Source organism: Orycteropus afer, unplaced genomic scaffold (genome assembly GCF_000298275.1).
Source record: "Orycteropus afer afer isolate SDZICR_OR568_19922 unplaced genomic scaffold, OryAfe1.0 scaffold00424, whole genome shotgun sequence".
Taxonomy (NCBI): Eukaryota; Metazoa; Chordata; class Mammalia; order Tubulidentata; family Orycteropodidae; genus Orycteropus; species Orycteropus afer.
Window position 1 is genome coordinate 751,792 of NW_006922011.1, and position 18,633 is coordinate 770,424.

General features: G+C 37.4%; 1 protein-coding gene across 1 annotated transcript in view; it reads left to right on the plus strand.

The window, feature by feature from the left end:
• Positions 1-18,633, plus strand: part of PSME4 (proteasome activator subunit 4) — a 129,718-nt gene that overhangs the window by 84,654 nt on the left and 26,431 nt on the right. The window contains exons 33-37 of the mRNA XM_042782717.1: positions 182-263; positions 4,869-5,022; positions 5,549-5,618; positions 6,821-6,946; positions 7,473-7,625. Coding sequence (XP_042638651.1) covers positions 182-263; positions 4,869-5,022; positions 5,549-5,618; positions 6,821-6,946; positions 7,473-7,625 — 585 coding nt within the window. The remainder of the gene's footprint in view (positions 1-181; positions 264-4,868; positions 5,023-5,548; positions 5,619-6,820; positions 6,947-7,472; positions 7,626-18,633) is intronic.

Consider the following 18,633-nt stretch of genomic DNA (forward strand, 5'->3'; position numbering starts at 1 on the left):
TGAGAGTTGTGAAGGACTCATTTCAAGTTAAATTTAGCACTTCTAGCTGTGACACCAGATATGCAGTGGGTGAGGTATTTCTGTTTTGAAAGAAGCAGAATCCAGCTTTTGCTTTGAACAAAGCGGTTGTTTGAGAAGTTATAAAACTTGGATACGTGAACCTTATCTGTTTTTTTTCTAGATGGCTATCTCAGCTGTTGCTGGTATTCTAAAGCAACTTAAAAGGACTCACAAAAAGCTGACCATCAACCCCTATGAAATCAGTAAGTATTACCAAAAGTTATTAATAATACTTCTCTGAAACTCAGAAATTTTTCTTTATTTAAGCTATATAAATTATAGTTCTTTTATTATTTTTTTTTTTGAGAATATGCACAGCAAGTAGTAATACACAATTTCAGCCATTTGTGTAAAGGTGAAATAAAATAAGATTGTTTAGTTCATTGCTGTCATTTAATATTATTATTTAATATGGTTCTGAAAAATCCAATATAAGAAGACTTGAAATAGGAAAAAAAGCAGTACAACTTTTGGAAAGGAAGGGGCAAATTTATCATTGTTTGTAATTAATATGATTTTATACATAGAAAATCCATGAGAATTTTTTTCCTATAAATTTTATTTCTTTTGGTGGTGGTCTTGAGAATAAACGCAGCAGAACATAGATCAAGATTCTACATGCACAATTTAGTGACATTGATTACATTCTTTTAGTGGTACAACTATTCTCTAAGGTTCCTATCAAATCTTTTGAATTGATACTGTCAATTTGATCCCATGTATATAGATTTTGAGAGAACACAATACTCAAGGTAGACATTAACTATTAATTAAGCTAAACTCTGGTAGTGTAGTGCCTAAGGCATTTGACTGCTAACCAGAAGGCTGGTGGTTCAAACCCACCAGCCACTCCTTGGACAAAAGGTTGGGTGATCTACTTCTGTAGTGATACTGCTTCAGAAACCCAAGGAGGGCTTGCTATGAGTTGGGTTCGACTCAACGGCACATAACAACAACAACGTTTAGTTTATAGAAGACTTCAGGGGATGCAAGTTATCTGCTTCCACAGTACAGTAGTTCTTATTCTCAAATGGATATTAATTAAAAAGTGTTAGATAATATATGAAGAAGAACCCACCAGTAAACAAACTCATTGCCATCAGGTTGATTCTGACTCATAGCAACCCTCACTGGGTTTCCAAGACTATAAATCTTTATATAAGCAGATTGTCTCATTTCTGCAGAGCAGCTAGTGGGTTCAAACTATGGACCTTTGGTTAACAGCCAAATGCCTTAACCACTACACTACCACAGCTCCTTATGAAGAGAAACAGTAAAATTTAATAACAATTAGTGATAAAAGGAGTTATAAAAATAAATAAATTCTGTTACCTTTATAATACATGTACCTTTTGCACACATTGGACATCTACTTTATATTATTCTTTTTACTAAGGAAATTGTGCTAATTGTTTCTCAAACAGTATTTCAGAGTATAAGTGATTCTCTCTAGGTGGTGGGGTTAAAGACACTGTTAATTTTCTTCTTTATATGTATTATCAGAACTTTTGTGTGTGAGTGTGTGTGTGATTTGGTTGAAAGTTTACAGAGCATATTCATTTTCCATACAGCAGTTCACATACTTTGTCTCATGACATTGACTGCAGTCTCCCACAATGTAACAGCTTTTTCACTTCCTCCCCATAATTATCTCTTCCCCATGTCCTTCCCTCCCGTGTACTCCTACCCCCGAGCTGTCTCCCAGTGCACAAACAGCCCTTCTGTTCTCCTCCCATGATTGATCTCTCCAAGGAGTGTATCTACGTAATGTAAATGTTCCGCTCATATGCCTGTCTTTTGTTTGGCTGGGAGCCACAGGAATGGGTTCAGTTCCAGACCTGAAGAGCAGCTAGGACCATAGTCTCAGGGGTTTCACCAGGCTCTGTCAGACTAGGAAACCTGGTCCCTTTTTTCTTATGATTTTGAGTTTTATTCCACATTGTTCTCCTATTCTACTCAGGATCTCCTGCCCAGATCCCCCTCCAAGTGGTTGCCAGTGATAGGCAGGCACTATCTATCTAGTTCTTCTGGTCTCATAGTCATATAGGCTGTGGAACACATGGTGTACCAGTCCCTTGGACTAACTGCTTCCATGCATCTTTGGTTTTCTTCACTCTGCTTTGGTCTGGACGAGGAGAGACCCATTGTTGCATCTAGATTGCCACTTGCAAGCTTTTAAGATCCCACTTGCTCCTCACCAAAGGGGAGCTCTGGTAGCGTAGTGCCTAAGGCACTTGACTGCTCACCAGAAGGCTGGTAGTTCAAATCTGCTAGCCATTCCTTGGAAGGAAGGTTGGGCAATCTACTTCTGTAATGATACTGCCTCGGAAACCCAAGGAGAGGTCGCTGTGAGTTAGGTCTGACTTGATAACACATAACAACAACAACAACAACTCACCAAAGTAGGATGTGGAACGGTATTTTTGTGTACTATGTTATGCCAATTGAGCTTGATGTCCCATATATATATTATCAGAACTTTTTGAGTAGTAAATCAAAAAACAAAAGCAGTAGTCTTATAAAAGTATTATAATCATGGAAAGTAATAAAATAATATGATTTTATAGGGAGAAAAAAATGAATATTGGTTTTTTTTTTTTTTTTGACTACCAAATTTTTTGTCTTTGATAACTCCCATGGTATTCAGTTGTGCTAATCTTTATTTTACCCTCACTTGAAATACATTTGCAGTCCAATATTATATTAATAATACTAATTTTTAATACTAAGCAAGGTACAAATAAAGCAGTCTCTATTTTCTATAACATAGTCTGTATTATGGATTATATTTAAATAGTTTTGAAACACAACAGGAAAATTATTTATTTCAAGAGTAGATACTTAATTTGTCCAAAATAAATAAATAGCATAGCATTGTAGTAAAAACCCCTTATTCTCTACTCCAACTGGTCTCCTATGTGTAACCACCATTACTAGTTACTTAAGTAATTATATTTCATGAACATTATGGGGCTGAAATGTTCATCAATATAAATTTTTTACATAGATAACATTTGCCCATGTGATGGGTAAAAAATGTTACCTTGATCAGTGTGGTTGTTAAACATTTCTTTTTTCCTGTGGGACTACTTGTCCTTAATTTTTTAATTTTGGTTTTTGGTCTTGTTATTATTTGGTTATAAAGAGTCTTCATTTGTTTATGGTATTTTCAGTCTTATTTGTCTTGACTTCTGTATGTCCATCAAAAAAAGAAACCATGTAGCAAAAAAATTACGAATGAGGGGACTTTTAGATTTCATATTTTTAATAGAAAAACGTCATCCTCTTTGGTATTTTAAGAAAATTCACCAATGATTTACTTTATATATTTATGGTTAATTTTTACCCGCAAAATTTTTATCTTACACTTAGTCCTAGATCTTGTTTTCTAAATAGCAGTGTCCACTGAAAGCAACCGGGGCTTTTTGGAGAAATAACTGATTTCAAAGCTGTTGCTGGGAAAAGCAAGAACATCTTGAGTCAGATAGTAGGGAAGTAGTCTAAAAATGATGAGAACATGTGAAAGGTTACAAGAGACAGCTCAAAAGGGCATTCTGCTATCCAAATCTGGCACAGTTTGAATATCAAAATGAATACTGATAGTAATAGATTATAACCATTAGAATAAAAGAAGAATTAACAAGTTATTCCATATTGATATAAATAAGTAATCATGGAGGGAAAAAGAAAAATACTTTGTTTTTTAGAGTAGAGTGGCAACTAATAAATGAAATGAAGGAATTAGAAAATTACCATTTGGTAATCACCATAATAATTGCTTCAGAAAAAATTCTGTGATGCTAGAACAAGAGATGAGAAATTGGATGTTTATATAGTTTCAAAAATATCTTTTCATAGGCTATTTAATAGATAGGAGCTCTGGTAGCATAGTGCCGAAGGCACTTGACTGCTAACTAGAAGGCTGACGGTTCAAACCCACCAGCCACTCCTCCGAAGGAAGATGGGGCAATCTACTTCCGTAGTGATACCACTTTGGAAACCCAAGGAGGGGTGACTGTGAGTCAGATCTGATTCAACGGCAGAGCGTTTGGTTTTGTTTGGTATAGTCTTCTATGATGTCAAGGTAAAGGTTATGAAAGACAAAGTCTGAGGAACTGTTCCAGATTAAAGGAGAGTAAACAGACATGCCAACTAAATGCAAAGTTTGGTCTGGATTAGTGTAGACCTGGAAAGAATGGCTTTAATATTGTTTTATTTTGTGATAAGGGGCATTAGTGAGACACTTCACAAATTTGAGTAAAACCTATTGATAAGATAGATAATAGTACAGAACTAATATTTTGTTGTTTGTTTTTGAGCATTAGGGTTCTGTAAGCATATTCTTATTTACAGGAAATAGCACAGGGAGATTCTTGGGATAAGAATTATGTTTACTCAAATGATTATTAAAAAAACAATATGTGGGTGTGTGGGCATGGGTGTAGAGTATGAGAATGTTATCGGGATAAAGGTTGTACGTGGGAGCACTTTGTGTGCTTTTTGCAACTTTTCTGCGAGTCTGAAACTATTTAGAAACTTTTGGAATTAATTTTGGTAAAAATTATGAAGTAAATATCAAACTTTTCTCTCCCAAATATGTGTTCAGCACCATTAGTGGATAATCTATATTTCCCTTCTGGTTTGAAATACTCCCTTAATTTCTGTGTATATCTGGGTTTTGTCTTTAGGTAATTTTACTAGAGGCTTGTTATGAAGACAAAAGTTACACTGGTATTATTGGTTGAAATTTGAGTATAATGGTTGCATGAATACTTTTAAATTCATCAATGTGATTTTTCGTACCTTAGGTGGATATCCTAAACCTACACAAATTCTTGCTGGTGATAGGCCTGATAATCTTTGGTTGCATTATGACAGCAAAAGTATACCCAGAACTAAAAATGAATGGGAATCAAGTTGCTTTGTGGAAAAAACTCACTGGGGATACTACACCTGGCCACGGTAAGTTGTAACTTACTGTGCACTTCATTATATAAACAACATATCTAAAATTTGTTTTGTCATCTTTGAATTTCTAGGGAGATTCAGAGACATGAGGCAGTTAGAGGTAATCTGCCACTGAAAATACACATATTCTTTTCTCTGTTCTCTCTTCCTCACTTTTTGTTTTCTTCTGGCCAGTGCTATTCCTTGTTCTTGCCTGTTTCCTCTGGACCCTTAGGACTTCCTCAGTCCTGCCATTCTAGGGCTAAAGAGGTTGTTAACAGCAGCCCTGAATTATCCTCATATCTCTGAATAATGTATGTGCATAAATCAGCCTAGAGAAATACTGTTTATCTCTCATTGTTGACTGTAGTAGTCTGTCATTAGGACACAGTGATCTGACATACTGACTGAAACTGTTACTGAGATATTTATACTCCCAAACTTAGCAACAGTTCATTAAAAGTGCTTTCGAACGCTTTCTGTAAGGCTCTATGCTCTATTTTTTTCCTACGCTTATTACAAATAAACTCTTACTGTGTAGGAATATGGTTGTTTATGCTGGTGTGGAAGAGCAACCTAAGCTTGGCAGAAGCAGAGAGGATATGACAGAGGTAAGAATTCCATTTTCACCATTTGTAAACACTTGTTTACCCTGGTTCAAATGCATCTTTGTTTTTTTATTGCAAATCAGTAATGGGTACTCACTAAATATATGTTTGTAGATGTAAGTTGAAACTCCTCAGTCTTCATTGATCTTATTTCTTCTTCATTTTGAAGGCTGATGAGGGCTTTTAAGTTCATATATTCCTCAAGTTAATGGTGCCTTTATTTTCTGATTCTGAACAAATTTTGCCCTTTAAATTCCAATGTTTTATAAATACAGGCATAGGTTGTTGGAGTTTGATTACAATTTGGGAAATTTTCCTATGTTGCACATCAAGTGGCACCATAGCATTAATTCTTCATTTTCCAGACAAAACGTTTGTTGGTTTTAGTTCATAATTTGCAAAATGGGATCCATACTTAAAGATCAGAAGGAAAACTTTTAGTTACTGGTTTTATTTAAAATTTAGCACTTTTAGTGGGAGATAATGTTTTGATTCTAGAAAGCATTATAATGCCTCTTTGGGAACTGAAAATTAATAGAACAAAAATTCAACCATCGATTGGGGTGTGAGATACAACAGTTGTTTTGGAACAAAGAAGAATGAAGAAAATCAAAAAGGCATGGGAAACAGTTAATCCAAGGGAGTAGTAGAGCCTTCATGACCTGAGACCAGAAGAACTAGATGATACCTGGCTACCAGTGTGAGCCACTTGGGAAGGAATCAGTGTAGGAGATTTTGGATAGAGTGAGAGAAAAGTGTAGAACCAATCTCAAAATCATTTAAAAAAAAAAACAGGCTTACTCGTCTGATAGAGATTGGTGAACCCCCCCCCGAGACTATGGCCCTAGTCACCCTTCAGGCCTGGAATTAAACTCACTCCTGTAGCTTCCAGCCAGACAAACAGGCATATATGGTGAACATTTATACCAGGTAAGTACACTCCTTAGAACAATCAATCATGGGAGATCAGAAGGGAAGCATTTGCACCGGGAGATAGGATAGCTCAGAGGGAATGCATAGGAAAGAGGGACATGGGAAGGGTAACCACAGGGAGGAAGTGGGAAGAGAACTGTTACATTATTGGGGGAGAGGGAGAATACAGCCTACAAATGAGTATCAGAAAGATAGAAATAAATTTTAACTGTTTCAGAATCATGTTAAACAAATTATAAACCCTGAATATTTTTTCCCCTCTAACTTTATAGGCAGAACAGATTGTATTTGATCATTTTTCTGATCCTAAATTCGTTGAACAGTTAATTAATTTTCTATCTTTAGAAGACAGAAAAGGAAAAGATAAATTTAATCCCCGACGTTTTTGCCTCTTTAAGGTAACTATGGTATTTATATATATTATATATATTCTTCATAAAGCTTAATGACTGTTCAATTTTCAGGTTCCTTAGTTTGAAAGTGTATGATCATTTGATTTTAGCCATCTGTTACCTTCCGCTACAGTGCCTTTGTAATTAATGTCAGTCATAATTGATCTTAGCTTAAAGGTAGAGGTCTCAGAACAAAACAAAAAACTGTTTAGTATTTATCTTAATGTTTCTAATTAGCACTAAAAGGAAAAAAAAAACAATTGGCATTCATTTCCTTTTCTAAACTACAGTCTTTTTAAGGTCAGAAAAATCAATTTTTCATTGTTTACATTATAATGCAAATGTAAATTATAATGCAAATGTAAATTAAAACTGTTCATACTGTTTTAGCTTAAAGACATTGATAAATTAAGTTATAAAAGGAAGAAGATTTGGGATGTTAACTACAGTAGTAATAAAGAAAATTGTAACATTATAATTGAGGTGATAGTCATTTGAATACTGGAGAATTATCTTTTGTTTGTTTCTGTAGGGTATATTCCGGAATTTTGATGATGCCTTTCTGCCAGTTCTGAAGCCCCATTTAGAACGTCTGGTTGCAGATTCACATGAAAGCACACAGCGATGTGTTGCAGAAATTATCGCTGGTTTAATCAGAGGTTCTAAGCATTGGACATTTGAAAAGGTGATGTATTTATTAGCTCTTTTCCTGATAAAACTACATGATCCATTTGTGTAGCACTTCCTAACACATTAGGTATTCATACCTAAAAATATGAAATGTTCATTTCCATAAAATTGGTCAAATACTTATATTTGACTGCTCTTGAGTAGAAGTCATAAACTAGTGACCTGTGGGCAAATCTGTATCTTCTGTTATTTTTTTTACCAACTAAAACCAAACTCACTGCTGTCAAGTCGATCCCAACTCGTAACGACCCCTCCTTGGGTTTTTGGGGCAGTGTCTCTATGGAAGTAGATTGCCCAGTCTTCCTTCTGAGGAGTGGCTGGTGGATTTGAACTGCCAGCCGTCTGGTTAGCAGTCAAATGCCTTAGGTACTATGCCACCAGAGCTCCTTTTATATGTAATATATATATGTTATATATATATGATCATTTTTAAGTATATAATTCAGTGATACTGATTACATTCACTGTGTTGTACAACTATTATCACTGCTTCCAAAAGTTTTTCATTATCCCAAACAGAATGCAGTACCCCCTGACTACCATTCCTCTTCCTTCCAGCCCTGGTAACCATTAATAAATTTTAAACTCTATGTATTTGCATATTTTTGGTATTTCATGTGAGATCATACAAATATTTTTCCTTTTGTGTCTCACTTATTTCAGTCAGCATGTTTTCAAGGTTCATCCACATCATAGCATAGATCAGAACTTTATTTCTCTTTATGGCTCACTAACTTTCCATTGTACATATATACCACATTTTGATTGTACATTCATCTATTGATGATTACATTTCCATCTTATAGCTATTATGATAATGCTGCAAAGAACACTGGTATATAAATACATGTTTGGATCTTTTGCTTTCAAGTTCTTTGGGGTGTATACCTAAGAGTAGAATTGCTGGATCATATGGTAATTCCATGTTGAACTTTTTAAGGAACCACCAGATTCTTTTCCATAGTGGTTGCACCATTTCACATTCCCACCAGCAGTGCACAAGAGCTCCGATTTCTTCACATCCTTACCAACACTTGGTATTTTGTGTTTTTCTATTAATAGTTATCTTAGTGGGAAAGAAGTACTATCTTTCTTTGGTTTTTATTTGCATTTCCTAATGACTAGTGACATTGAATATCTTTTCATACTCTGCTGGCCATTTATATATCTTTTCTGGAGAGATATCTATCCATATCCTTCACCCATTTTTTATTTGGGTTGTTTGTCTTTTTGTTACTGAGTTATAGGAGTTCTTTATGTATTTCTAGATTTTAAGTCCTTACTGGATATATAATTTCCAAATATTTTCTCCCATTCTGTAGGTTGTGTTTTTAGTGTTCTTGATAATACCCTTGTGTTTTGGTTACCTCTAGTGCTGCTCTGACAGGAGTGTAACACAAATGGGATGGCTTTAACAAATGGGAGTTTATTCTCTTACAGTTTGAATGCTTTAAGTCTGAGTTCAGAGTGCCAGGCTCTAGGGGCTGGGTGAAAGCCCCTTGACCTTGGGCTTCTGCTCTGCCTCTGGCTCCCAGCTCACTGAAGCTGGAGGCTTTCTTGACTCAGGGAGCTGCTGGCTGCTGAGGCTGACAAAGCCAAGGTTGACAAGTAAAAAAGGCACTGTCCTCATGTTACCAAACCACATGGCAGGCCATTGGTTCAAGTTCATTGAAAGTCCCAAGATCTTCAGAATATGGCAGGCTACTGAATGAAGACTTGGCTACATGTAGGGTTCAAGCATGCCAAAAAGCTGGAGACCGATCCCATAGCTTCTCCTTAAATAGGGGAAGCAGATCACATCCCTAAAGCAGCTACTCAGCTGCTCATGGCAGATTCCAGCATGGAGTTGAGTTGCAGTCTCATCGTGGGGAATAAAGTCCAATTTACCTATTTTTGTGGCTCTTGTTGCTTGTGCTTTCAATGTCATATCTAATAATCCATTACCCAAAACAGGGTCTTAAAGCTTTACTCCTGCTTTGTTGTAAGAGTTTTATGGTTTTAGTTTTTTTAAATTTTGACTATTGATTTTAAATTAATTTTTATACCAGTACATACTGTTTTGATCCTGTATCTTCCTGGTATGTTTTGAGATTGGGTAGTATGAATTTTCCTATATTACTCTTCTTTTTTTTCACAAATGCTTTTGCTGTTTGAGGCCCTTGCAATTCCATATGGATTTGAGAATTGGCTTTTCCATTCCTGCAAAAAAAAGGCTATTCTGATTTTGATGGGGAGCTCAGGTGGTGTTCTGGTTACCTACTGCTGCTCTGACAAGAAATATATACCACAAAAATGGATGGCCTTAATAAACAGGAGTTTATTCTTAAAATTTGGAGGCTTTAAATCCAAGTTCAAAGTGCCAGGCTCTAGGAGCTGGGTGAAAGCCCCTCAACCTTGGGGTCCAGCTCTGCCTTCTGCTCCCAGCCCATTGGAGCTAGAGGCTTTTCTTCGTTTAGACAGCTGCTTGCTGCTGAGGGTGAGGAGCCCCAAGGTTGACAAGTCAAAAAAGCACAGTCCCGATGTTACCAATACACACAGCAGGCCATTAACTTAAGTCCACTGTGAGTCACAAGGTCAGCAGAGCATAGCAGGCTGCTGAGCAACAACACAGCTACATGCAGGGTCCAAGTGTGCCAAAGGCTAGAGACCATTCTCAAAGCTACTGCTTATATACAGGAAGCAGACCACATACCCAAAGGCAGCTAGCTACTCAGCTGCTCCCAGTAGATTCCACCATGGAGTTGATTACCGGTCTCATCATGGGGAATACTACATCCAGCTGCCCAGCCACTCAACCAGGCCTAGCCAAGTTGACATACAAACATAACCATCACAGGTGGCGTAGTGTCTAAGGCATTTGACTGCTAACCAGAAGTCTGGCGATTCAAACCCATTAGCCACTACTCAGAAGGAAGGTTGGGCAATTTACTTCTGTAGTGATACCATCTCAGAAACCCAAGGAAAGGTCGCTGTGAGTCAGATCCAACTCGATGGCAGTGAGTTTTGTTGAGTAATTTTGATGGGACTTGCACTGAATCTGTAAATCACTTTGGATAGTTTTAACATCTTTAACAATATTATAATCTTCCAAACTATGAATGTAGGATATCTTTCCATTTATCTAAGTCTTTTAAAATTCCTCTTAGCAGTGTTTTATGGTTTTCAGTGTACAGATCTTTCCCCTCCATGGTTACGTTTATTCTTCAATATTTTATTCTTTGAGATATAATTTGTTTTATAATTACCTAGTGCCACTCTAACAGAAATACCACAAATGAGATGGCTTGAACAAACACCAGTTTATTCTCTTACAGTTTTGGAGGCTAGAAGTCCAAGTTCAAAGTGCCAGGCTCTAGGGGCTGGGTGAAAGCCTCTCAACCTTGGGCTTCAGCTCTGGCTCTTGTCCTGGCCCACTGACGCTAGAGGTGTCTCTTCACTCAGGCAGCTGCTGCACGCACTGAGGCTAACAAGCCCAAGGTCAACAAACAAAATGGCACTGTCCTAATATTACCAAGCAACACAGCAAGGCGTTGATTTAGGTCCCATTAACGGCAGGGCGTGGCAGGCTGTTAAACAATGACTTGGCTACCTGCAGCGTTGGAGAGTGCCAAAAAGCTGTAGACCATTCTCAAAGCTTCTGCTTATATAGGGAAAGCAGACCACATCCCTAAAGCAGCTACTCAGCTGCTTGTGGTAGATCCCATCATGGAGCTGATTACCAGTCTCATCATGGGGAATAACTACCACCAGCTACCCAGCCACTCAACCAGGCCCAGCCAAGTTGAGACACAACCTGAATTACCACATAAATGTAAATTGAGTTCTTAATTTTCTTTTCAGATTGTTCATTACTGATATTTAGACGCAACTGGTTTTTGTGTGTTGTTCTTATACCCTGCAACTTAGCTTTTATTGGCTTCTGGAACTGTCTTGTGGATACTTTGAAATTTTCTGTATGTAGGATCTGCAGATAGAGATAATTTTACCTCTTCTTTCTCAATTTTGATGACTTTCATTTGTTTTTCTTACCTAATGGCTCTGGTTTGAATTTCTAATACAACGTAGAATAGCAGTGAAAGTGGAAATCCTTGTCTAGTTCCTGACCTTAGTGAGAAAGCTTTCAGTCTTTCATCATTGATTTTTATGTTAGCTATGGGCTTTTCATAGGAGCTCTGGTAGCATAGTGGCTAAAGCACTTGACTGCTAACCAGAAGGCTGGCGGTTCAAACCCACCAGCCACTCCTCGGAAGGAAGGTTGGGCAATCCTACTTCCGTAGTGATACTGCCTCGGAAACCCAAGGAGGGGTCGCTATGAGTCGGGGCCGACTCGACGGCACATAACAACAACAACAACATGGGCTTTTCATAAATGTTGTTTATCTTGTTGAGGAATTTCCATTCTAGTCTTAATTTGCTGTATGTTTTTATCATGAAACGTTTTAGATATTGTCAGAGGCCTTTTGTGTATCATTTGAGATGAACGCGCAGTTTTTTTCCTTCACTTTACTACTGTGCATTGATTGATTTCCTTATATTGAACTACCCTTGCATTCCTGGGATAAATCCTACTTGGCTGTGGTTTATATAATACTTATGCTGTTGGATTTGGTTTGCTTGTATTTAGGTTATCTACTTTCATGAGGAATATTGGTCTGTAGTTTTTTTTCCTTTTGGTATATTTATCTAGCTTTGTTGTTATTGTTATGTGTCGTTGAGTTGGTTCCAACTCATAGTGATCCTATGTAAAACAGAATGAAACACTGTCTAGTCATGTGCCATTCTCACAATCCTTGTTACATTTGAGCCCATTTTTGTACTCACTGTGTTAATCCATCTTGTTGAGGATCTTCCCCTTTTTCACTGACCCTCCACCCCTACTAGCTTTAGTATAGGTATAATGCTAGCCTCAAAGAATGAGTTAGGAAGGGTTCTCTTCTGATAATTTGGAAAAGTTTGACAAGAATTGATGTTAATTCTTTAAATGATTGGTAAAATTCACCATTGAAACCATCTGGTTATAGACTTTGCTTTGTTGGGAGACTTTTCATTTCTGAGTTGGTCTCTTCACTTGTTATAAATGTGCTAAGGTTTTCAAATTTGTGTTTCTAGGAATTTGTTCATTACATCTACATTGGGTACAATTGTTCATTATATTCGTATAATCCTTTTTATTTTTTAAAGGGTTGGTAATGTCCTCACTTTTATTTCTCATTTTAGCTATTTGCATCTCCCCTCTTTTTCATCTACCAAGCTAGCAAAAGGTTTATCTGTTGTATTGATCTTTTTATAAAATGAAATTTTGTTTTCATTGATTCCCTCTACTATTTTCTGTTCTCTATTTGTTATATTGCTGCTCTAATCTTTATTATTTCCTTCCTGCTGATAGCTTTGGACATAGTTTGCCCTTCTTTTACTACTTATTCAAAGGTGTAAAGTTAGGTTATTGATTTGGGATCGTCTTTTTATTTTTTTAAAATAAATTTTATTGAAATATAATTTATGTACAGTGAAATACACAAAACTAAAGTGACATGGGTCAAGGCTTTTTTTTTTTTTTTTGCAGTGTTCCCTCCTCTCCCCTCCAGCCCTTACAACCAAAAAAAAGAAAATTTCCCCTCCATACATAAACCTTTCCTTGACTCTCCACAACAATGAACTAATATTTGTCCTTCTGTGATTGACTTATGTCACTCAGCATAATGTCCTCCAAGTTCATCCATATTATACGGTGTTTTGCAGACTCTGCATTATTCTTTAGTGCTGCATAGCATTCCATTATGTGTATGTACCATAGTTTGGTCATCCACTCTCCCACTATAAATCTTAGAGTTAAGTCCCTTGCCAGATATGTAATTATCAGCAAATAAGAATTTGTTGCTGTCATTTATGTTATGTGCTTTTCCATGGTGTTGATTTCTTTGTTCCATATAATTTTCTGTGCTGAGATTCTTTTGTTTATGAATCGTGCTATCACTTCCTTCATTGCTGTTGTTTTAGTATTTGCTGAATATTTATGCTGGTCCTCTTTTTTGATGTGAAGGTTTATCAGTTTTCTTTGATGTTACCCTGTGATTTATAGTTTTCTTCCCAAGTTTAGAACAGTCCATTCTATCTTGGAGTTGTCTTGACTTCCCTACCATCTAGAAGTTCTGTAACAACACAGTTTTTTCCTTCTTTTTGGTTTGTAGTTGTCCACATTTGTCAATTGATGTCTGGTTCCCTGCTTACAATCTTGTAGGCTTACTTACTTTGGATACTTCATAGCTGGATTGGTTTCTGTGTTATATCATCATGTGTGTTAATAGTCACTTGCTGTTGAGTGTTGTTGCTTCTCTGTCGAAGGGCTTCCTTTAACATCTCTTGTAAGGTGGGTCTGGTTTTAACAAATTCCCTTAATTTCTGCTTATCTGGAAATGCCCTAATTTTACCATCATATTAGAGGGACAGTTTTGCTGGGTACATAATTCTTGGTTAGAAATTTTTCTCTTTCAGAGTTTTATATATACCATCCCATTGTCTCCTTGCCTGCATGGTTTCTGCTGACAAATCCGATCTTAGTCTTACTGGTTGCCCCCTTGTAGGTAACTTTTCGTTTTTCCTGTGCTGCTCTCATAATTCTTTCTTTGTCTTTGGTTTTGGTAAGTTTGATCGTGATATATCTTGGTGATTTTCTTTTGGGGTCTATCCTGTTTGCGGTTCATTGGACTTCCTGAATGGATGTATTCTCATCTTTCAACATACTGGGAAAATTCTCTTCCAACAAATCTTCAACAATTTTCTCTGTGATTTTATTTGTCTCTTCCTGTTCTGGAATTCCAATTACACGTAGGTTATTCCTTTTGATTGTATCCCACATGAATCTTAGGCTTTCTTCATTTTGTTTTGATTTTTTTTCTGATTTATCCCTTTCCAAAGAAGTGTTCAGGTATTTGACTTCCATGTCCCTAATTTTCTGTCTTCCATTGATTCAATTCTGCTCCTTTGCCCATTCAATGTCTTATCTATTTCTGAAAATTTAGTATTAATCTTCTGGACTTCTGTGTGTAGATTTTGTATCATTTCTAATTTTTCATTTATTTTGTCATTTTATTCTTGTATTGTCTTTTGAAATTGTTCTAGGGTTTTCTCTGTGTTTTCATTGACCTGGCTCACAATTAATTCATTGAAGATACCTAAATATAATTCTTTTGAATTCCTTATCGGAATTTCAATGTTGCGTCTTCCTCGGGGATGAGTTTTGGGTCTGTATCCTGGTCCCTTGTTTCTCCTGCTTTGTCTTGCTTCTTTGTATAGACTGTGATGCTCTGTTGTCTCAGAGGCATTGTGACAGTTTGGTGATTGTATGTTGGAGTGACTTGCCCACGATTTTAGTTTCCTTTGTTTATTATCTACGCAGGCAGGGTACTGTGCTCCTCTGTTGCTAGTTGACAGCACTTTACACACTCATCACCTGTCTCCTTTCCTGTTGTCAGCCTCTCATATGTCCCTGCTGACCTTGGCAAACAGAGCCTCTTCTTAAGTCCTGTTTTCGTTCAGGTTTTTCCACTAGATGGTGCCTAATCCACTTCTGTATAGTTCCTTTCAAAGCTCAGGGCTCCAGGATTTTCTTCTGTATCTCTGTCAATTGTTTTTTTTTTTCTTTGTTTGAAGAAGGTGCATGTCACTCGTCTGCCTATTCCTCCATCTTATCAGAAGTCCCGGGATTATCTTTTTTAAGATAGGTGTTTATAGCTTTGCATTTTCTTCACTGCGTCACCTAAGTTTTTATTATTATTAATTTTTATTTTTTATTGTGCTTTAGGTGCAAGGTTATAGAGCAGAGTTTGTTTTATATTCAGCATTTTGTGTACATTTAGTAAGGCTGGTGGTTCAAACCCACCAGCCACTCCTTGGAAGGAAGGTGAGCAATCTATTGCCATAACGATACCACCTCAGAAACTCAAGGAAGTGTCATTATTAGTTGGATCTGACTCAATGGCAGTGGATTTTATCGTTCCCAACCCTAACCCAGTCTCCTCCCCTCCCTGCCCAGTAACACCCCCCACCCCGTGCCCCTCATAGTTAGTTATGCACTCCTGTGTGTCTGCATTTCTTCCATGTGAATGTTGCCCCTCTGGTGCCCTGTTGTTGATTCCTCCAAGGGATGCATCTCCATAGAGTATTTGGGTGCATCATCCTGGGTTGAGAGATCTGTGTGTACATCTTGTTCACTATTGGGCTGAGAGCCAGCCTCTGGGAGTGAGTTTTATTCCAGGCCCAAAATGTATCCCAGGGCCATAGTATTAGGGGTCTCACCAGACTCCATCCAACCAGTGATTCTGGTCATTATTGTGTTTTTGGATTCTGTTCCATGTCTTTCCTCCTACTCTATCCAGGATCTCCAGTTTTGATCCTTTCCTGAGTGGTTGGCATTGGTACCGGGCACCATCTAGTTCTTCTGGTCTTGAAGTCCATCATGTCCTAGGGCTGATTTCTTCCACATGCCCTTGGTTTTTTGCACTCTTCTGCTTCCGACAATAGAAGACCATTAGCTGCATCTTAGATGGCTGCTTGAAAGCTTTTAAGACCCCAGTCTCTGCTCACCAATATAGAATGAGGAACAAGATTGTAATGTATTTTGTTGTGCCAATTGAGTCTCGTGTCCCCCAGTACTATGGTCCTAAGTTGGTAGATCCATTGGCTCTCTCTCCCATAGTGTCTGGCTGTCTTTGAGGGACTACTCTATGTCTGTCTTCTGTTGTTTCTGTAAGGATTGTGGGTATTTTGTATCATTGGTATCTGTGCAGGATTAGCCTCAGCTGAATCTATCCTTGATCTAGAGTATATTCCTATTCACTGACCCCCATCTGATCATCTCAGGTGTTTATGTGTTTATCTGTAGCCTGGTGTTTGGTGTTAATGGTAATGCAGTATTGTGGATATACTGGTTGGTATTAATGTCTGTCATCTGTATCTTATGAGCACAATTTGGTGTCCTACATTTTCCTAATATTATCCTGGTGGTCATAGACTCTTTCTATACCATCCCTCCCCTTCCCTCCCCACCCCAGTAACCTACAAAGTGAGTTCCCTTTCTTAAACAAACCTGTCTTTGTCTTTTTACAGTAATGGGCTCATACAGTATTTGTCCTTCTATGATTGACTTACTTCACTCAGCATAATGTCCTGCAGGCATATCTGTGTTGTGAGATGATTCATGTATCCTTCATTGTTCTTTAATGTAGCATAGTATTCCATTGTGAATGTACCATAATTTGGTTATCCATCCATTGATGAGCATTTAGGTTGTTTCCATCTCTTTGCTATAGTGAATTGTGCTGCGATGGACATAGGTGTGCATATGTATGCTGCCTCTCACCTCTTTAGGATATATTCCTAGTAATGGAATTGCTGGGTCCAATGGTATTTCTATTTTCAGTTTTTTAAGGAAATGCCATACCATTTGCCACAGTGGTTGTACCATTTTACAATTCCACCAGCAGTGAACAAGAGTTCAGTCTTTCTGCAACCTCACCAGCATTTGTTGTTTTCTGTCCTGTTGAACTTTGCTGTTATTGCTGGGATGAGATGATATCTTGTCGTTGGTTTGATTTGCATCTCTCTAATGACTAAAGATTGTGAGAAATTCATCATGTGTTTGTTGACCGCCAGCATATCATCTTTAGTTAAGTGTCTGTTTAAGTCTTTTGCCCATTTTTGAATTGGGTTGTTTGTCTTTTTGGTGTTGAGGTGTTGAAGTTTTCTATAGATTTTAGAAATAAGTTCATTGTCAGATATGTCACAGGCAAATATTTTCTCCCAATCATTAGGTTCTCTTTTTACCCTTTTGATAGTCTTTCAATGTGCATAGGAATTTAATTTTTAAAAGGTCCCAGTCATCTAGCTTCTCTTCTACCTCCTGTGCATTGTGGGTTATGTTTGATAGTCTGTGCCATAAATTAGGGCTCCTAGATTTGCCCCTGTTTTATCTTCGATGAATTTTATAGTTTTGCGTTTTACATTTAAGTCTTTGATCCAGCTTAAGTTTGTTTTTGTGTATGGGGTGAGGTATGGGTCTTGTTTCATTTTTCTGCAAGTGGATATCCAGTTTTGCCAACACCGTTTGTTAAAGAGGCTCTCTTCCTCATTTAATGGGTTTTGGACCTGAATTGTCCTATTTGTCAAATATTACTGTCCATAGATGGATGGGTCTATTTCTGGGCTTTCAATTTTGTTCCATTGGTCTGTCTCTCTATCACTGTACCATGCTGTTTTGACTACTGTGGCTGTATATTAGGTTTTAAGATCTGGGAGTGTGAGACCTCCCACTTTGTTCTTCTTGAGAAGTGCTCTGCTTATTTGAGGTCTCTTTCCTTTCCATTTGAAGTTAGTAATTGGTTTTTCCATGTCCTTAAAAAATTTTGTTGGTATCTGGATTGGGTACATTCCCAATTTTGGTATGTTGTGCTTTCATTTTTGCTGTCTTTCACTTTTTTCATTTGATTTGTGACTGCTTCTTTGACACATTTGTTTTTTTAATACTGATTTCCACACACTTAAGAAATTTTCCATTTTCCTTGTGAGCTCTGGTAGCGTAGTGCCTAAGGCACTTGACTGCTAACCAGAAGGCTGGTGGTTGAAACCCACCAGCCACTCCTCGGAAAGAAGGTTGAGAATCTACTTCCGTAGTGATACCACCTCAGAAACCCAGGGAGGGGTCGCTATGAGTTGGGTCCGACTCAACGACACATAAAAACAACATTAATTTGTGAGTTCATTGATTATGTTCACAGAAGATTCTTTGTATGATTTTAAATCTCTCTAAATTTATTGAGACTATTTGTGACCTAACATAAGCTCTGTATCCCTTGGAATGATCCAATTGCACGGGAGAAGAATGTGCATTCTGGTAGAGTATTCTATATATGTCTGTTAGATCTGGTTGGTTTATAGTATCACTCAGGTTCCCTGTTTCCTTGTTGATCTTTGTAAATGTTCTGTCCAGTTTTCAAAGTGGTATATTC